This window comes from Orbicella franksi, chromosome 1, assembly GCF_964199315.1.
Source record: "Orbicella franksi chromosome 1, jaOrbFran1.1, whole genome shotgun sequence".
Classification (NCBI taxonomy): Eukaryota; Metazoa; Cnidaria; class Anthozoa; order Scleractinia; family Merulinidae; genus Orbicella; species Orbicella franksi.
The window spans coordinates 25,853,382-25,873,443 of record NC_138145.1 but is presented as its reverse complement, the minus strand read 5'-3'; the positions used below and the strand labels follow the sequence as shown (position 1 = coordinate 25,873,443).

Genomic DNA, 20,062 nt, shown 5'->3' with positions numbered 1-20,062 from the left:
TCGTTGTGAAGTGGAGACAAAAATAGCCCCTGTTTAAGGTTATTCCCCAGTATTGCATTGCGCATCCCTACTGCGCATAATTTCACGCGTGATTAGCGCGCGCGCATTAAAGAAATGACGGCTTTTTCTTTACAGCTGGTCCTCGCCATAGAGGTAAATCGTCATTTTCTCGCAAACGAGTATGGTGACCTATCATTATTTTCTGTTGTTTTGAATTGAGTAATAAACTTCTCTGTGTAAAATAAATATGGACCAATTCTCAGTTAGAACAAAAAGCAATCGTCGGAAACGTGAATTTAGCAAGCAATCGTGACTACAATCATGGTGCTATTATAAGGATTTATATGGGTATAAACAAGGTGCTGTTGCTCCTAAACGAACATGGGGACCCCTCATTTTTATTTCAAAATTTAAGTTCCTATAATGTAAACAATCAATAGGCAAAGTTTGACAAAAATCTCAGTGTAGGTTCTATTTCAGTGGAATGACCTTAAGACTTAACACGTTGTACAAGATTGAAAAGAAGGCGTGATCAAGCGATTGCGTCACAGCTTACCTTAAACACATGGTAGACTGGTAACGAGTACTGGATGTAGTAACTTCATGGAGAAATATGGAGAACTGAGTTATTTGGATCCAAATCATGAGTCTTAAAAGGAACAAAAACGAAAGCCCTGGCTGACTAAGGAACACTACCGCTCTGACAGATGCTTTTGTAAGTGCAAATGATCTAAGTTTACATTTTATATATTTTCTTTTATTACAAAACAACATCAAGACTTTGCTAGGTATTTGTTTTAAATTTTCACTAGGATTGGATAGTCGTGGAGGGCACTTGTGCCTGTTAGGTCAATATCAGACACTGCAGGATATTATGATCAGGATCTTAGCTGTTACACTGCGACGTCAAATCAACTCAACGATTTTTAAACCACAGAAGTCGAAAATCACGTTTGGTTATGAAGGAGTATTTCGCCAATTTCGACCCGGAAGACCACAGCGATCGTTTTGTTACTGTGCATCTGGACCTATTAAAGCTGCTGGCGATGCAGTGGAATATCCTTTAGAGGTACGTAAAAGCAATAATATCATTTCAGTGATTAGAAAATAGTGCTTGAAACGACGCTTGAAAGTAGTTTCAAGATTTGAAATAATCCGCCATTTTGCTTGAGTCCGCGAAATTTCAGCTGTGTTGGTATTTGAGCATGATCAGCAAGCACCATTATTTTCGCTCCAAAAAAAATATAATCCACGTTGTAAAATATGTCGGAAACAGGCTTAGAGGAGAAAGTGGAAAATATGAATGTGGAAGAAAAAGAGCCTAAAACACAGAAAGGCAGAGAGAAAGCTAAAGGAGAGAAGAAAAAGAAAGAAGATACTAGTAGTGGATTTCCCTTAGAAGTAAGCATAAGTCCATTCACGCGAGACTAGACTTCGGTCATGTCGCACCCCCTTTACAAACTTGTACATCGTAAAATTCATTTCTTTTTGTGGAGTAATGTTTAATTAGCCTTAAGATGAACTACATTTCACTTCATCCATAAGAGGATCTAGGAGACTTATTATTTTTTATTACTGATAATTTCAAGACCAACATGCAATTGTTCGTGAGGTCAAGAGTAAGCTTACAATTAAGGTTTCGCGATTGAAGTGGTAAATATTTCACGTGCTTCGATCAGAAATATTGAGTAGCTTTCCTTTAAAAGAAGTCACGGTTGTCTTTGTTTGGAATACTGCAGATACTGTTAAAACACAAGTAATATTGTTTGCCCAAATTATGCTTGAGACTGAACACAGTTTTAACTTGATATTTTGAATTCCCTGTCTGGTCTGAAAGGCTGATGCAATATTTTGATTTTACGCCTAGGGGCGAGGACTTGTTTGTCTGGGCCATTAAAGTGCATATTGATGCAATTAAAGTTCACGGTTATGAATCAAAAAAATCAATTAATTTTATTTACCCTTTTATGCGAATTATGGTGACCTTGATTGGACTTCAAATTTGAAATCATGAAGTGTCAAGTGTCAATTATGAAGTGTCAATCAGTATAATTAATTCAGACATTTATCACTGTAAACATTAATCAAGGGAGGGGAGCAGAGTGTTTCTTGCTTCTCATACTCTTCTCTTCCTTTTCTTGTACCATCCCATGACTCCCTTGACTGTAATTGAAGATATTACCCAGTAACTTATTTTATCAATGAAAATCTTGCATTTGTTCTGCTTCTCGGCTTCTCTTCCCGCACCTGTAGTCTCAGGTTCCATTCCTCTGTATGCATCTTCTCACTCTCTTATATTGAATGACAACTCTCCATGTTAAACTTTACTTGCGAGAGTACAGTAGTATTTATAGCTATAGCTTTTTCATTTCATGTTTTCTTGAAGCATGTACAGTGTACTAGAAGTGAAATTAATAAAATTATTGGCACTCTTTGCTGATTAAATGTTTTATTCAACAGTTGAACCCACCTCCAGCCTTTATAGCTGAGAGAGACATATTATTTGACAGGCTGAAGGCAGAGTATGATGCCAAAATTGAAGGTAAAAAAGTTTAAGTTTATGTGTAATCATATTATAAGTCTTCTTTTTGTTATTACAAATACTGATTCTAGTGCTTCCTTACTCTCACCAGCCAAAGAGAAGACACCTATCAAGATCACATTACGGGATGGTAAAGTAGTAGATGGACTGGCATGGAAGACTACACCATATGAAATTGCAAGCTCCATCAGGTATAAATGTTATGTCTAAGTTTGTAATAAAGTGAAACTTATCTTACGTGACAGGACTCCTGATTAACTGGACACCCTTTACAAAACGCACCCTAAGTCTGGTCCCAAAATTGGTATCTTGTGTAATACCCTCTTCAGCACACACCTTGGTTAAAAGGTACATGTAGGAGACATGAAAATGATTTTTTTTTTGGTTATTTCTGTTGTTGAAAACCTCGATTATGGAGATGCCAGACTGAATTTACAATGCAATTTTCGATTGTATGCTTTACTGAAACTTGAATTCAGGATAGCTTAATTAACAGTCTGGAAGATGAATATAGAGAAACTGTTGAATGTTGCTATCAAATATTGTGCATTTCTTAATAACCTCGATTGAGCAAATCTCTCAAATGTTTACAATTCTTTATTTTCTTTCTAGCCAAGGGCTTGCTGATAACACTGTTGTTTGTAAGGTCAGTGATTTATTTTATACTTGTATTCAGATTTTCTATTGCATCAGTTTATCTCTCAGGTATTTCAGAGCTTTTTAATTTGTCAGTTGACACGGCTTGTACTTAATTTAAAATATACTGTAGTTGAAGAAGCTAGTCATAAAAGAGGAAAAGTGACGTTTTTGTTTGCTTTTCTTTTTTCTTGCTCCAAATTAGCTGAAGTTTTGCATGTGGTCTTCAATGTAATAGAAAAATGTGGTTCTGTATTTTTGTCGCTGGTTTTTGCTTTGTTTTCGAGTTAAAACGTAGGCAAAAAACTTGGCTTTTCCTGGCCATGTCTTTAGGAGTTCATTTGTTGAACAGCAAACAGGCAGACTGTTTATAGTGTATGAAGTCAAAACCAAATCCCACAGCATATAGAGCAGAAATCTGGGAACGGATTGTTTACACCAGTTATTGTGACGTGAACAGAACACATGAATCGATCGAGCGTCAAACGAAATGCCATCAAACAAAAAATAGATGTGCCGCATTAGAGCTCTGTCAACTAATATCTTAAGCATTGTTTTAAAGTACCTTGTATGCGTGCCTGGTGGTTGAGAGGCATCATAAAGCCTCGATAAACCCGTAAGTCATCAGCACATTTTAAAGAATCAAAACGTGTTCTGAAACTTCGAAGCCAGCTGATATACCGTAATCGTGTTATCGGCGTTCGAAGTCAGATCGAGTCAGGTAGCAAAGTCCAAGAGCAGTTCTTGCCCAAGAAAAATACCCTCTGGTGAGTTGTGGCCCATTTGCCAAGCGTTACTAGCGTCAAAGTTTGGAAAGCGAGAACTGGTTTTAGACTTATAAAATTTGTCTTGCATCGACCGCCATGTTTTCCCGCGCACGAGGTGTAAAGACCCTTCCCGGCATGCATTGCGATTACGTTCTGCGGACGTTTCTCGAACTGGTAACTAGATTTAAACATAATAATGGCCAGCAAGTGGCGATCGATTGTAACAGATCTGTGATCCAGTTTGCGTTGATTTTATTTCAAATCGGCATGATTTGTAGTGTTTTGAGCTTCTGGGATCAGGGGACATGTAGATGTATGGAGACCCGTATGTTGCGCAGAAGGGTTAATCTGTTAATCTGTCAGCCCTATTTATAGAGCGTTTTCACGTGGAGTCATCGAATTCTTAAATCCAAAACTAAACAGCCACCAAAGTTGTTATCCTCATCAGGCATAAGAGGTACCAGCGCATTTTGAACTTGGAAGTTATGGCGGTGCGTGACATAAAGCTACGATCGCGTTTGTCGAAAACTATGTTTTATCTCGTGATTTTTTAGCCATTTAAGACGTTGCCGTATTTGGAAAAGTGCTTATTGAAATGTTTATTTGTTTCATTTTATTTTTATTTACACCTTTTTTTGACCTGAAATCAACATTTTTGAGCTTATACGTTGCGTGAAATCACCATTTTCAGGAGCCCATCATGGGCTCCTACCATTTTGCCATTTTCTAAGTGAAACCAACATCCTTGCCGTCATGCGTTAACGTCAAATCAACATTTTAACCTATTTAGACTTGAAATCAACATCATTGAGCTTATGCGCTGCGTGAAATTACCATTTTGCTGTTTTCTAAGTGAAATTAACATCCTTGCCGTCACGCGTTAACGCGAAATTAACATTTTAACCTATTTAGACTTGAAATCAACATCACTGATCTTATGCGCTGCATGAAATTGACATTTTGCTGGTTTCTAAGTGAAACCAACATCCTTGCCGTCACGCGTTAACGTCAAATCAACATTTTAACCTATTTAGACTTGAAATCAACATCATTGAGCTTATGCGCTGCGTGAAATTACCATTTTGCTGTTTTCTAAGTGAAATTAACATCCTTGCCGTCACGCGTTAACGCGAAATTAACATTTTAACCTATTTAGACTTGAAATCAACATCACTGATCTTATGCGCTGCATGAAATTGACATTTTGCTGGTTTCTAAGTGAAACCAACATCCTTGCCGTCACGCGTTAACGTCAAATCAACATTTTAACCTATTTAGACCTGAAATCAACATCACTGAGCTTATGCGCTGCGTGAAATTGACATTTTGCTTGTTTCTAAGTGAAACCAACATCCTTGCCGTCACGCATTAACGTGAAATCAACATTTAAACCTTTTTTGACCTAAAATCAACATTTTTGAGCTTATACGCTGTGTGGAATTGACATTTTGCTGGTTTCTAAGAGAAATCAACCTCCTTGCCGTCACAGGTTAACGTGAAATCAACATTTTAACCTATTTAGACCTGAAATCAACATCATTAAGCTTATGCGTTGCGTGAAATTGACATTTTGCTTGTTTCTAAGTGAAATCAACCTCCTTGCCGTCACACGTTAATGTGAAATCAACATTTAAACCTTTTTTGACCTAAAATTAACATTTTTGAGCTTATACGTTGCGTGAAATTGACATTTTGCTGCTTTCTAAGTGAGATCAAAGTCCCTGTGGTCGCAGTGGGCCGATCCTTTGTTATGATAAACCGAGGCGAGACTTCGACTTATAACAAAGGCTTGGCTTGGTTATTATAACAAAGGATCGGCTCTGTTTATCATAACAAAGGCTCGCCTTTGTTTATTCGCAGCCTCGGCGGGAAAAGGGCGTTAGGTATTTTAATCAAAAGTGAACTTTGTCGAAAACGCTCCAAATTTCGCGTAGAGTTTTGTTTAGGTATGTTTAGCAATGTCCCGTAGTTTTTCCGCTAAACTTTGCTTTGTTTTCAGGATATTGCGTATGCAAAAAACCACTCGGTTTTCCTAGCGGCGTCGTTATAAAGCGAAGCAAAAACCAGCGGCAAAAATACAGGAACACGTTTTTCTATTACATTGAAGACCACATGCAAAAATTCAGCTAATTTGGAGCAAGAAAAAAAAAAAGCAACCAAAATCGTCACTTATCCCCTTTTATGACTAGCTTCTTCAGTTGTTGATGTACAATACAAGCCAGGGTATTTCATTAATTGAGTAAATGAATAAGATTTTAGTAGTAGAGCCAGCTAACAGAGTAAAACACCCACCCAATTATATGTAAGCAAACATCAATGCTTTGCAGGTTAATGGTGAAGTTTTTGACTTGGATAGAGTCTTGGAAGGAGATTGCACCCTAGAATTTCTTAAATTTGAAGATGATGAAGGTAAACTAGGGCTGCTGCAGATTATGAATTTCACTGTACATCATCCTATTTTTGTTTTATTATGTCCCAGCCAGCAGGCTGTGCCAGGTCATGACAGTTCATGGAGTTTAGGAACTAGTTTCTGTCAGGAATGAAACTTGTTTGTGTGGTTCTTGTTTTGTAGTATTCATCATTGAATTGTGAGAGTGTCAGTTAAGTTGCTGGCACACACGTACATGTAAGTTGTGTACGAGTTGTTGAGTTACATATGGATGAAGTCACTGCAAACATCATAGGTCTTTCTTTTGTTGTTGAATGTTTACAGTGGTCGATGCACTTAGCTACAACCAGCTAGTTTTCACGCACGCCCCACTTAAACTGAAAGAAACAAATATTGCAAATAAACATAATAGGCTTAAAAATCCCAGCTGGCAGGAGGTAGACCAGTTGGCTATTTACAAGCATGACTGAGGCATTGAACTGGGGTCTAGCGAGAAACAACTCTAGCTTAGTGGTCAGAGCAGGACTTGGACCTGTGACCTCTGGATTTCAAGTCCAGTGCCCTAACCACTCAGCCATGTTACCTTCATAATTCCATCTGTAAAGGACATGTTATTATATACAATAATGATACCAAAAGAAGAAAGAAAACAAGAATGGTAAATGCAAATGTATTGGTGTCTGATCAAACCAGCCAATGCTTTGATGACACCTACAAATGATAATGCCTTGGTGACAATAATTATTTTATTTAGTAATTAATAATACTTATTGATATTAATATTTATTTCCTGCAGCCAAAGCAGTGTTCTGGCATTCTAGTGCACATATCATGGGTGAAGCAATGGAGAGACACTATGGAGGTCATCTGTGTTATGGACCGCCGATAGAGGAGGGTTATTACTATGACATGTTCTTGGATGGAAGGTTGGCTTGGACTCACACTTAATTTATTAAAGCTTGACACCTTGTTCAGTTTTGTTTTCTTTATTCCAAAGTTTGGTTCGATGTCCGGGCATATTACTTTGGAATTTTAAGATTTAATAAATCAGTCTTAAGAAATAAATTCCAGGTTACTTAAACACTATAATGTTTATTATACCAAAGTAGAAAGATTCTTGGCTTAGTACTAAGGCCAATGCTTGTGAACTTATATTTAGAATATAGCTGTGTGGCTGATGTATATTTTTGAAGTTTTATAGTCTTGATTTTTTTGACCTTTTTGTGTGTTTTGACTGCAGGCAGGTGTCCTCAAACGACTATTCTTCTTTGGATACTTTAACGAAAAACATTGTGAAGGAGAAACAGCCTTTTGTAAGACTTGAGATATCAAAGGAAGACCTCTTAGTGATGTTTAAGGTATCACTTGAAGTTCATTTTGGTAATAAATTATTATATAATTTGTTAGAATGAGTTGGATTTTAGTTCTCTTGCATATGGAACTCTGTTGTGTGTAGATCATTGTCACCCCTCCCTCCCTTCCCTCCCTTCACACACATGCACCAACATTTGTCCTTGTGTAGGTTATGCCCTGATAATGGAATTGTTCCAGTGGAATCATAAAATCTCTTTTGGAAGATATTGGGTTGGTACTCAAAAAAACTAGTCTGTTCCAGGTTCTTGGTCAGTGGGGATGATCAAAAAAAGCAGGCGGGTGACGAGTGATGAGCGGGGTCTGGTAGAGAAAAAGGGGGCCAGACCCTGCTCATTGTGCACCTATGTGATCTCTTTATCTTAAGACAAAATGATGTGACATATTAACTTGTGAACTAAGTGGTAAGCAATTTAGTATTGTTAACCTTGGGAGAGACCTTGTGTTCTATTATACTACCTAGCTGCACACCTATCCTTGATTGAATTTATTATTTATCAAAGTATTAATATGTTATTTTTACAGTACAATGAATTCAAGTGCAGGATTATAAGGGAAAAGGTGAAAACACCAACTACCACTGTGTACAAGTAAGGATAAATTGGATTGATCACTGGATTTTGTAATCTAACATGATTTTGAATGATGATTTCTATTGATATTTGATGCAGTGCTTTTTGAGTGTAATTTCTGCCTCTTCCCCAAATTCTACATTGTGTATCAGTAACTGATCTACTTGGAATTGGTTACATAACTTCCCCCTCATCATTACTGTTCGTCTGGTGGCAGTTCTTGGCGTTCTTTCCTACTCTGTAGAAGGAAAAAAATTAAATCAGATGTTAAAATACTGTCAGAGATAATCTCTTTAATTTATTTAAGGTGTGGGCCACTGATTGACTTGTGCCGAGGACCTCATGTAAGGCATACTGGAAAGATAAAGGCTATGCAAGTCACTAAGGTATGTACAAAGTTACAGAACTATGGATGTTCTTTTTGCAGTCCTCTTGAATATTTTGTTTGTCTTTTTATTTTCAGAACTCTGCTACATACTGGGAAGGAAACTGTGAAGCAGAATCTCTTCAGAGACTTTATGGAATCTCATTCCCAAATGATAAACAGGTGTATTGAAATTACGTGTGTAAATGTCATGTCAGAATGTATGTGTACAGTGTACACTGTATTTAGTCTGTAACATATCACAAAATCCCTTCAGCTTGTGGAAACTTACCTTGTTTTTCATTTCCTCTACTTCCTAGAGTGAATAATTCTCTGTTCTCAGAAATAATAAAACATTGACAAATAAGTGTTCTATTGTTGACATGAAGCGAGTTTCAACACTGTCTATTTTAAGAATTACCTTACCTTTCCTACAACATCTGTTTCGGACACCGAAAAAAAAAAAAACATTAAAAAATATTTTCTTGTTGAGGTAGATGAAAGAATGGAAGAAGTTTCAGGAGGAGGCTGCAAAAAGAGACCACAGAAAATTAGGAAGGGTGTGTACAGCTTCTCAATATTAGTTTACTCTCTTGTTCTATTACCGGTATTGTAGCAGGTGCTCATTCAGGCTCTGGAAATCTTGTAAAGGCCTGTAGTTTTTGTTCTTGTCTTTGAAAATGGTTTTATAGGTTGTGTAAAGTTTTGGAAACCTAACCCCTATAAAAATAGTGAACATAAGTTAGGCAAAAAAGAATTTTTCTGAAATAAACTTAAGTGGCTGAGTTTAGCAAACTCATTAGGTACACAATATTTCTTTATTGGGGTCATGAAAAGGGAGTATTGTTGAAGAACAAGAAATAAACTTGTGCTATTGATTAACGAACAAGTGCTGAAAATTGTATTAAACTAGTATGAGTGTAACTAAGGACTTTTCACCAAGTAAAAAATTGCAAAAAATATTAGGTAAAAAGCTGTTAAAACTACAGTCGAACCCCTGTTAAGTGGCCTCCTATTAAATGGCCACCCCTATTAGGCAGCCAGTAATCAAAGTCCTGATGAGGTTTTTTCTATTGTTTTTACCTCTATTAAGCAGCCAGCCCCTTTTTAAGTGGTCACTATCCATTTCTGCGAGGGTCGCCATTCAATAGGGGTTGAACTGCATATACACTTTTGATCAGTGACATCATGATCACCCTTACGAAGGAGGATCTTAATGATCAAAAACATAAAGTGTTTACATAGTTTTCACAGCTTTTTATCTAAACCTTTTTAAATAAAATCTTGACTGTTAACAGTGATTTTACTTACAGGATCATGAACTGTTCTTCTTCCATGAGTTGAGTCCTGGCAGCTGTTTCTTTTTACCAAAAGGAGCTCATATCTACAACAGTCTTATTAACTTCATCAAGGTTGGATTTTTGTGTAATTCATTTAGCAACGAAAAATGTCACTGAAACTAAAATAATACATTGCTGATTGAACTGAATGGTAATATGCACCTCACCTGTACAATCGATTAGTGACAGCTAATGCCTTATACATTTACAGTATTAGTATATAACAAATGGGCTGCTAAAAACAAGCTTTGTTGACCAATGTACAAGACTATTCTCAGGGGAATATATGAGAAGCTTGACGATAGTATTTCCAATACCAAACTATGTGGTCGATCTGGACCACTGTTAAGCCTCTATTTTCTCATTTGTTCCCATTAATCTGTTTGTTCATAGGCCCAGGTGCATTATCTTTGCTCTGTGTTTATTGTTTCATTTTTTTTTCCAATTTTAAGAACCTTGTAAATGGTGCAGGTTTCTTTTAAACTATGGCTTGATCCCCAAGAAATAGCAAAACATCAAAATGCACAATTTTCCTGTTCCTCTTGAGAGCGTGCTGGGAAATTAAACCCAGGGAATCTTATATGAAAGATACAAGTTCTGAACGCTTTCAATCAATCTGTTCTGTTTGTAATCAGGAAGAGTACAACAAGCGAGGATTCCAGGAAGTTATTTCACCAAACATTTATAGTACCAAGCTGTGGGAAACATCAGGTCACTGGCAGCATTACTCAGTAAGGACCACTGGATGTTCATTGATGTTGCTGCTTTTATGCCTAGGAGGGGCACTCCCAGAAAAGTTGGGTAGTGGTGTACAGCCCACTTCCCAAAACCCTTAGCCTATTTATGACCAAAATCTGGCATTTATGCTACCCTATTTATGACCTGGCCAGAAATTTGATACCTTATTTATGACCTTTGTAGCTGGCTCAGTTGCCCTAAACATAAGTTATGAAAGGCTTTTGTTGATGGACTTATTGATAATGATGAAAAAGTAGCTTCTTCTAAGAAACATTCCCAATTCAAGACTAGAGTGCTGCAATACCCTATCTAAGACCAAAATGGCCAAAATCAATACCCTATTTATGACCAAAACGGCTGAAAAACCCTACACTTTAGGGCTGCACGTACCTCTATAGCCCATATAAGGGAGTACCCCCCCCCCCTGGCTTTTATATTTATTAGTCAGGATTTTTAACATGGCTGTGTTTGTTTTCCAGGAAAACATGTTCTCTTTTGAGGTGGAGAAGGAGCGCTATGCTTTGAAGCCCATGAATTGTCCAGGACATTGGTTAGTTTTTGGCTTGCTTGTCTGTTTATAACCATAGTGTTGATGGTCAGGGGCTTTTGTCCCAGGGGCTTGCATTACTCTGGTCTATACTCATAAGAATATCAAATTTGCAAGAAACTATTAGCCAAAACATAAACAAAATTGATAAAAAGCTGTTATAACAATGTATGCCTACTCAGCAAAATTTCGATCTGTCAGCTGACAGTCCTGAGATAGAATCATTCTACAGCCTTCACTGCCCATCACTTAATTCACACAGACAGTGTTATAAACATGCAGTGGTTTTCACCCAATTATTATCTCTGTAATCTTTCAATGGGGATATGTGCTGTCAATCGACATGATAATCACTATCATGTCACATGATCAGTTCCCTAATTTTCTTCCCATGATTTGTTCCTTAATTCACATAAGCCATATTCATCACCTAATTTGACATTTATCAATGAAACGATCACCCAGATCACTTTGTGAATTACTTTTGCGGCTGGAGGTCATCACTGTTGTACAAGTTAACCTTTTCAATTGTTTTCCAGTGTAATGTTTGATCACCGTCCCCGGTCATGGCGTGAACTTCCTCTAAGGATGGCTGACTTTGGAGTTCTCCATCGTAATGAACTGTCTGGTACATTGACTGGACTGACCAGGGTGAGAAGATTCCAACAGGATGATGCCCACCTCTTCTGTAGACCAGATCAGGTATTTTTTTTGGTGGAACATTTTAGTTTTTATATTTATCTGGAGCGCTGCTATTGATGCAGCTAATAACAATAATTCTGCTGTCATAGGTACATAACAAATGAAGAGTTACCTTTGGGTCCAAGGTTTCTTTTGCATGCAGTAGGTGCCTATAATAGTTGATGATTTACTTAAGGGCATTATTTTCTCTTTCATTGTGTTGTTGATTCCATTTTATGTTTAATTAAAGATTGGTGATGAAATTAAAGGCTGCCTGGATTTCCTCAAATTTGTCTACAGCAAGTTTGGTTTCTCCTTCAAACTTTTCCTGTCCACAAGACCTGACAAGTACATGGGTAAACTGGAGCTGTGGGACAGTGCAGAGAAGGTGAGATGCTAACATCTTGTGCACTTCAATCCTAACAGTGATCGTCATCTTCAGATACCAGAAAGTAGTTATACTAATGTTGATAAGTGATAGCTGAGGGATAAAGTGCTCTGGTGTTAACCAAATGTTTCAGTCCTGTAAGTTCAGTTGCATTCTGGTGCATTTCTAGCACACACAAGTGATTTTGTTGGAGGCAACTTTTAAAAGACAGTATAGACTGATTTTTCACTTGTTCACTAAACCTCAGAAAGATCTTATCATAATTACGTTGGTGAAACAAAACTGCTCATTAATTTAATAAACTTTGCGTTAAAAAGTACCAGACGCAAATGCTTGAAGTAGCTGGTGACTTGCATCAGGCGCCAACTTATTTTGAAAACCTTGTATTTGCTTTGTATGATTGGCCCTCTTGTTCAGCAAGGTAAATGCATATTGGTGGAACAGTTGGTTAAACCCGAGGCATAGACTTAATTCATAACAGTGAATCAAAACGCTTGCAGTTTTAAAGCTAGAGATTTCAAACATTGTGTCTTTAATAGCTTGCCCCTGTTGTTTCTCCACACCTTATATACAGACTGTTTGAAAATAACTGCCCTTAACCCTCTCACTCCCAAGAGTGCCATGTGATACAAAATACCATTACATGCTCCATATTTGGTCAATTTTTATCAAAATTGAACAGCCCAAAGGTCTTGGATAGATCTGTCATTTGAAAGTATAAAATCGTATCTCCCTCTTAATGAGACTTGATAAACCACCCCTACAAATTGTGCATTTTTGTCCTCCTAGGCTTTTGATGTCAAGTTAATATCTGACAATAACCCACACGTTAGGAGCTGCATATTAAGCTATAGTTTAGGGGTACACCTCAACTATACAAGGAGTGAGATAATTTTTAATGTTTTTCTTTTTTTGTTTTGAATGCTTTTCAATTCTAACTCAGGCTTCCTCTATGGCTGTTAGTATGATGTACAGTATCCCAGAAATAATTTCTTTCAAACAGATGCTATGTGTGGTCCTTGGGTCTATAGTTACCATTTTACAAAATATGTGGTTTTACATGCTTGTGGTCTTTCAAACACTGAGAAACAGATACAACCATTTGTTTCAATGGGTCAGTGGTATATGTCTATACAGGCATCGTTCATGCCCTCTTTAAATTCTCTTTTATCTTTCTTAAGTCTCAAAGATATTTCTGTTCATGTTAGGAACTGGAAGAGTCTTTGAATGAATTTGGAATGCCTTGGACATTGAACCCAGGAGATGGAGCATTCTATGGACCAAAGGTATAATAAGTTGATAACTTTACAGTCATGTTTTAGATAAAAGTGGCCCATCAGGCCGGTGCTTATCTCTGGTTTCTGTAGCATGAGGTGACTAGGAGTATTTCTACCCACCCCCCTACCTCTCTTAGATGGGATGCTAGCCCATTGCATGGTTACCCCCAAGTATTAAATTCACAGGTTTCCATTATTTTATACACCTGGGTGGAGAGAGGCACTGTGAGAGTAGAGTGTGGTCCGTCGGACGAAAACTGCTAAAAATACCCTTGACTCTGATTTCGCGTGAATCGTATAAATAAGAATTTTATTCGATCTGAAATAAACACAACAAATGATACACTTAAACAATAGCAACTAACCGAAAATAAAGGGCCTTAATACATCGTATAAACCAAGAAACGCGAACGGATTTCACTGAGTAAACCACGCGGTATTACACAATTGTTAATCACATGCGGTCGATTACCGAAATTACACTACCAGAAATCAAAGGAAACAACTTAAAGAAACAAAGCCTTAGAAAACGGAAAAAAACCAACTTAAACTGACTCACTTCGTGACGGGATTCCAGAGTCCAATTAGACTGCAAAAAACCTTTAAAACTGGAAGCTATCCATTCCGACACGTGTAAAACTACTGAGAAAAACGATTCCTACATCAAGCTGCTCAAATTGCAATGTCAATCAATGTAATCATGTATGATAGAAAGTGTAATATTAAACTATTAAAATCAGTAACACAAATCAATAACAAAACGTCACACGAAATGTCACGCAAAACACTGTTCTTCATTGAAACAGAGTGTCCTGCCCAAGAACGCAACAGAATGTCCCCAGCCAGGCTGAGGGGCCTCGTCTACTTGAAAACTTGAAACTGCTTTATTTAAAATGCTATTGCTTAAATCCTTAATGCCTAGGTGTGGATTACGTTAGTGCAAAAAAGTTCTTCTTTTCACTGACACGTATCTTCTCTTTGCTAAGTGGCACATGAGATCATTCTTTTAATTCCGAGAAAACAAGTCTATTCTTCCCATACTTATACCCACTATGATTAAGGTAGGCATACATCCAGGGTGTGATACTACAAAGACGGCAGAACATGACTTATGGTCAGTGAGAATGAAAGTGTATTTCCGTCATAAGCAGAAATTTTATTTTTTATGCTGGTGCTTGGGTCAGTCCAGGAATGGTTTTTGTGCAAAAATACTCTTGCAATTTTAAAATACTTGTCTCCTGGTTTCGACTCTGCATTGTTGTATTTGCCTTATGCATGACTCACTGTGTGCCCTGTTCCACTCTTTACAGATTGACATTCAGATTCAAGATGCACTGCGCCGCTATCATCAATGTGCCACCATTCAACTGGACTTCCAGCTTCCAGAAAGGTTCAACCTAACTTACGTCAGGTTAGAGCATTTTGCCTCTAGTATTCAAGCAGACCATCAAAAAAGATTAAATCCTTATTATTGTGTTATCTTACATTTGAACTTTTTTCTTTGGAAAGCTCTTATACTTTGTAACTAATAAGGCTTCAGTCAAAATGGACATTTCGTTTGTACCCGCTCAGCGTTTATTAGTCCAGGATTACTGACTTTGCAACAACTATTGTAAGTTGATGAGCTAAGCTGGAGTGCAAAATCTTTGTTAGTCTGATCAGAAAATGTGTTATGGCCAAAATACCACCATTGTCACAGATGGATTTACTTTTATGGTATTTCACGCAAATATTTTCTGTACTGCACTAACAAGGCCATTGTTTTCCTCTTAAAGGAAAAAAGCTTTCAAACATTTTCTCACTCCATTTCTTTCTTTTTTTCTCAATCTTTCTTCAAAAAAAAAATTTTTTTTTTTTTCACCTCTGTTTTTATATATTTTGTTGTTGTTGTTGTTGCAGTGGTGAAGGCGATGAAAAGAAAAGGCCAGTCATTATTCACCGTGCAATTCTGGGCTCTGTAGAGAGAATGATCGCTGTATTGACAGAGAATTTTGGTGGAAAATGGTAATCTGGTTCACTTTGCCATAAAATCATTAGTGTCTTCCCACAAGGTATATTTTGTGCGTTCTGTGTTGATTTCATTTGTTTTTGTTTGAATTCCAGGCCGTTCTGGCTGTCACCAACTCAAGCCATTGCGATTCCTGTGTCTCCGAAATATGAGGAGTATGCAATCAAAGTATGTATTTAGTTATGCTACAAAAACTACATAAAATACTATACAATAAAAAAACAAGAAAAAGAAAGAAAGAAAAGTGTCATAACGATGGTCACCAAATGAATCATTAATCCCCATGCAAGGCAGACCACCTTAAAGAAGAAAGAAAATACCAAAAATTAATCATTTTCAAAGTTAAGTGGTCCCTTTCTCCCTTATGTATAGGATCACAGGTTTTAATAAGAAGTTAGTTATGGAATTATTTTTATTTGTACTAGTAGCGTCACTGTTGCGAAGTATTGCGCAGATTGACCGTGTTCTTTAGTTTACGTGTTTTGAATGCGAAAATCGTGAAACGCTACAACACACCACGCGCGTCTAGACGCTACGTGCTCGTGTGGGAAGATGGTTTTAGAAGAGTTTAGAGGCGTGCAGGAGATCACGCTATTGTTCTTCTTTATCTGTCATGTTTACACAAACTTGTCAGGTCTAGACGCCACGCACGTCTAGACGCTTCTTGCACGTGTTGGAGATCGCGTCTTGTTCTTTTTCGTCTTTTGATAGTTTTGAAAGAGATTTTCAGACAACGACCTGACGTGTGTGCACGTGTTTTGAGTCATTTGAGAAAGAACGATGTGTTGAACGCGCGCGAATGGTTTTGAAGAAATAGTGTTAAGAGACAATTCTACCTTCAACTGCGCGCCACATTTGCTCTCCAAGTTCAAGTTTTTATCCTCCTTTGATCAAACCATGCGTCTAAAGTGGTTGAACTGGGAAGACATTGAACTGAGATTCGAAGCATATGCCCGTTCTTGATTCGTTGTTAGTGCTGAATGTTGTTGTGTCCTCCTGCAGGTCAAGAAGACCGTGTTTAATGCAGGTTATATGACCGATGTGGATCTTGATCACGGCACCACGCTCAACAAGAAGATACGAAACGCACAACTTGCTCAGTACAACTTTATATTTGGTAGGTTCTGCTGTTTTGTTTCTCAAATGTTAAAAAGCGTGTAACTTGGCTTGCGACGATAGTAAGACATGACCGGTAACTAACTGGCCGCTCACCAAAACAGACACAATTCGAACACAGTTCAAGCGATGTTTGGTATATTAAACTTCAAGGAAATCATTGTTGATAGAGAAATCAAACGACAAATTAATGTTCGCTCATGTAAACTACACAACTGGAAACTGGTCGATTTCTGGGTCAGAAATCGGCCAGTTTCAAGTTGTGTAGTTTACACGAGCGAACATTAATTTGCCGTTTGCTGGCAGGTAATTAGTTTCCAAGATGGCGCCCCACGAGCCCATTTCAATAACGAAACTCTTCGCTGATTTCGAAGATTTAACAACGACAGTGGCAAAACTTTTAATGGCCATATGACGCCTTTGTCTTGCCAAATGTCCGTTTTGGTTAAATTACTTTTGAACTCCGAGGATTGCGCTTGATGTTTTTTTCATCGCATTTCTTTCAGTTGTTGGCGAAAAAGAAGAAAATTCCAACACGGTCAACGTTCGTACGCGCGACAACAAAGTTCATGGAGAGAAAACCATCGATCAAGTGCTAGAAAAGTTTGCCTTTCTCGCCAAAGAACGAATCAAGGACAGTGAGGACGAATTTTAAATTAAAATAATGCAGATCAGTGTAAAATGTACCCAAAAATCTCAAGTTGAATTACCGACTTGAACCGCAGATGGTGGGGAAAGAAGTGAACAGGGGAAGGGTAGGGGTAGAACTGTGTTACACTGTTCTTAGTAGTCGTTAATAGAAAAAGAATGTTTTCTACGCACACGCGTAGAAGGCTAATATTTGTGTTTTCGTCAAGTGTGTAATCAAATGCTACCTGTTTCGCACCTAATCGAGTTCGCACGCACTGAGTTTGCACCCCTGAAGTCATTATAAACTTTCTATTTCGAGTTCGTCTTCACCCTCTGTAGATTAAAGAACGAGATATAAACATGTTTTGTGTGATTTTGTTTCGTTATGCCCACAATGTTGTCTTTTTTGCTCGGTAAGACAAAGATAAATTTGCAGCACTTGATCGCTAGTTGAGCCGATGTGGGTGCGAACTCGCTTGGATGCGAAACCTCCAGCTACCGTGGAATCACGCGGATGTAGCAAAATTTTAGAAATTGTTGCTATTTCGTAACGAAGCACAGTTGACTAAACGATGAAGCTGAAAGCGTTGTTTTCTTGCCCACGTTAGTTCCGCCTACTCCCTGTTCCTTCCTGTTTTAAAACAGATACTCCGCGTGATTTGGAATACCGTAGTTGCTTTTGTCCCTGATGTCGTGTGTCGTGTGCCTCAACCCTGAAACCACCAATTTGTTACCTTCCTTTTCTGTGCAATGGAAAAGCCCTCGGCGTAGTGTTTTCTATTGATAATTAGTAATAAGATCGGAGCCGATAGCTGTAGTTTTTGTGAGAAAACCGCTAAATAACACATTTAAAGCGTAAGCATGTAGTTAGAATTTAACTTGTAATGTTAAACAAAGCGGTAGCACGGATCGGTATTGTGATTTCAGTGTTACTATAGAAACGTGGAGAATAAAACAATTTGTAAGAAAGACATTTTGATCTGGTCTGCAAGAAATACTTAGTCGCTCTCTCATTCCGACTTGTTACCTTTCTTCCTCCGGGTTCTTTTTGGCATACTTAATTACTTTGCGCCGTTTTCTACTACTTTCCCTCGTCTAACTTGTCATTCCAACATTCTCCTAATTATCAGTTCCATAGGATCACCGCCTCTTGGTTATATGGTGTTTTTTTTTTTTTTTTTAAATTTCTGTTTCGTTTGTTGGGTCTTCCCGCTTCCACTGAAGAATTCCTTATGCTAAATCGTAGGCCAGGACATAACTGGTGTTCAGGGATGAAAAGATGAACCGCTTCCTGCAGACTGAGACAGAAAACAGACACAGACAACGAGACAGCCAGACAAACAGCATTTAGTTCCTGTCTTACAAGATTCTTTTCAGTCTTTACCTTATTATTTATCAGCACTCGAAGGCGCCAAAGATGACACCATAGTTTATTTGCATTGTCCCTTACATTAACAGTTGCGCACCTTAGAATACGTTTCGTGCGCCGGTGGAATGGCTCATCGTGATAAATTAGCATACAGTTTTATTATTACAAACAACTGATAGCCATATCACGTACTCTATTTTGCGGTAAATATGTGGTTAACTTGGAATGTTTAAAGCGCTCCTGTTTAAATAGTGTATAATGGCAATATTTTTTTCCTCTTTCGGGAGGTAGGAAATCTTGTTCGATATGTCAATTAAATTCACAAAAAAACCAGCAGGTGACCGCATTTCAAGCCTCAGTGAGAACGCGAGAACGCGGGAAAACTCTAGAAAATCGTTCTCCGGTGTCGTCAGCTTTCGTGATAGATTGACTTGAAACGTAGTTAGATTAAATGTAGTTAAAATGCTGTGTTGTGACTTGTAACCAACCAATAACAATTGTGATTTTGCTTTTAGAGTCGGGAACCTTCATTGTATATTTGATCACATTCCTGGGTTACGTTGCGTGACTAGTCGGGCAATCTCCTTAGGAAGACTGCCTAAGAACCCTCGTGGAAAAAGAAGGCTCGAACCACATGACCGTTAAGTAAACTACCTTGTGGTGCATATCAGGAGAATGGAATGACGTTCCTTCCGTTTTCTTGAATGGACAAAATACTGAGAATTTCAGGAAATATAGTTCAGGTAAATGTTGATTGAAAGTCCAGGAAGGGCGTGCAACGACTATTGTCACGATAAACCACGCTTCGGTCACGTCTTTAGAAAATCTGCAAATGAATCGTACGGTACGCCATTCGTGAAAATTGTTGGAAGACTTCTGAGTAGGTTTGTGATAATTTCCAGGTATCAATGATAAATCAGTCCTAAGAGCTTGAAGAAATGCTAAAGGGTTGTATTAATTCTTGAATGGTTTGCAGGGGAGTTAATAATCTTACATTGTTCACCGCCCGGAAAAGTGGTGTTCTCAATGCAAAGAGGAATTATACACAATTATTCATGGTTTTAGTAGAACGTGCTTATTCATTTAGATAGTGTAAATAAATGAGGACTATTAAACCCGTGTACAGACAGACGTCTCGTATTTCAAGTTGTCCGTGCGTAGGCTTGTCAATTGCATGCTTGATTAAACGAGTACGAACAATTATTTTCGTAGCCTTATTCCACTACTTGTTAAAAGAAATTTGCAACCTACTTAATAGAAGGATTCATATATATTTTTTTATTATATATATATTTTTATTTTTCCTATATATTATCAATACTGTCAT

General features: G+C 37.8%; 2 protein-coding genes across 3 annotated transcripts in view; one reads left to right on the top strand and one right to left on the bottom strand.

Moving 5' to 3' along the window:
* The window catches only part of LOC145498777 (uncharacterized), a 127,752-nt gene that overhangs the window by 76,476 nt on the left and 31,214 nt on the right, over nucleotides 1-20,062 (bottom strand). The window lies entirely within an intron of this gene.
* Nucleotides 581-19,944, top strand: LOC145498749 (threonine--tRNA ligase 1, cytoplasmic-like). 2 transcript variants are annotated; one of them, XM_081478685.1, is made up of 23 exons: nucleotides 581-715; nucleotides 813-1,069; nucleotides 2,461-2,542; nucleotides 2,634-2,733; nucleotides 3,155-3,188; nucleotides 6,273-6,354; nucleotides 7,131-7,260; nucleotides 7,575-7,692; nucleotides 8,231-8,295; nucleotides 8,585-8,663; nucleotides 8,741-8,824; nucleotides 9,139-9,201; nucleotides 9,955-10,053; nucleotides 10,617-10,712; nucleotides 11,199-11,269; nucleotides 11,806-11,968; nucleotides 12,198-12,335; nucleotides 13,544-13,621; nucleotides 14,923-15,023; nucleotides 15,512-15,616; nucleotides 15,716-15,788; nucleotides 16,623-16,737; nucleotides 17,243-19,944. In XM_081478685.1, the coding sequence occupies exons 2-23, from the start codon at nucleotides 875-877 to the stop codon at nucleotides 17,389-17,391; spliced, it is 2,220 nt and encodes a 739-aa protein (XP_081334811.1). In that variant the 5' UTR covers nucleotides 581-715; nucleotides 813-874; the 3' UTR covers nucleotides 17,392-19,944. The 2 variants fall into 2 exon arrangements, with proteins under 2 accessions (XP_081334811.1, XP_081334818.1); XM_081478692.1 differs by lacking the exons at nucleotides 581-715; nucleotides 813-1,069 and adding an exon at nucleotides 1,164-1,401.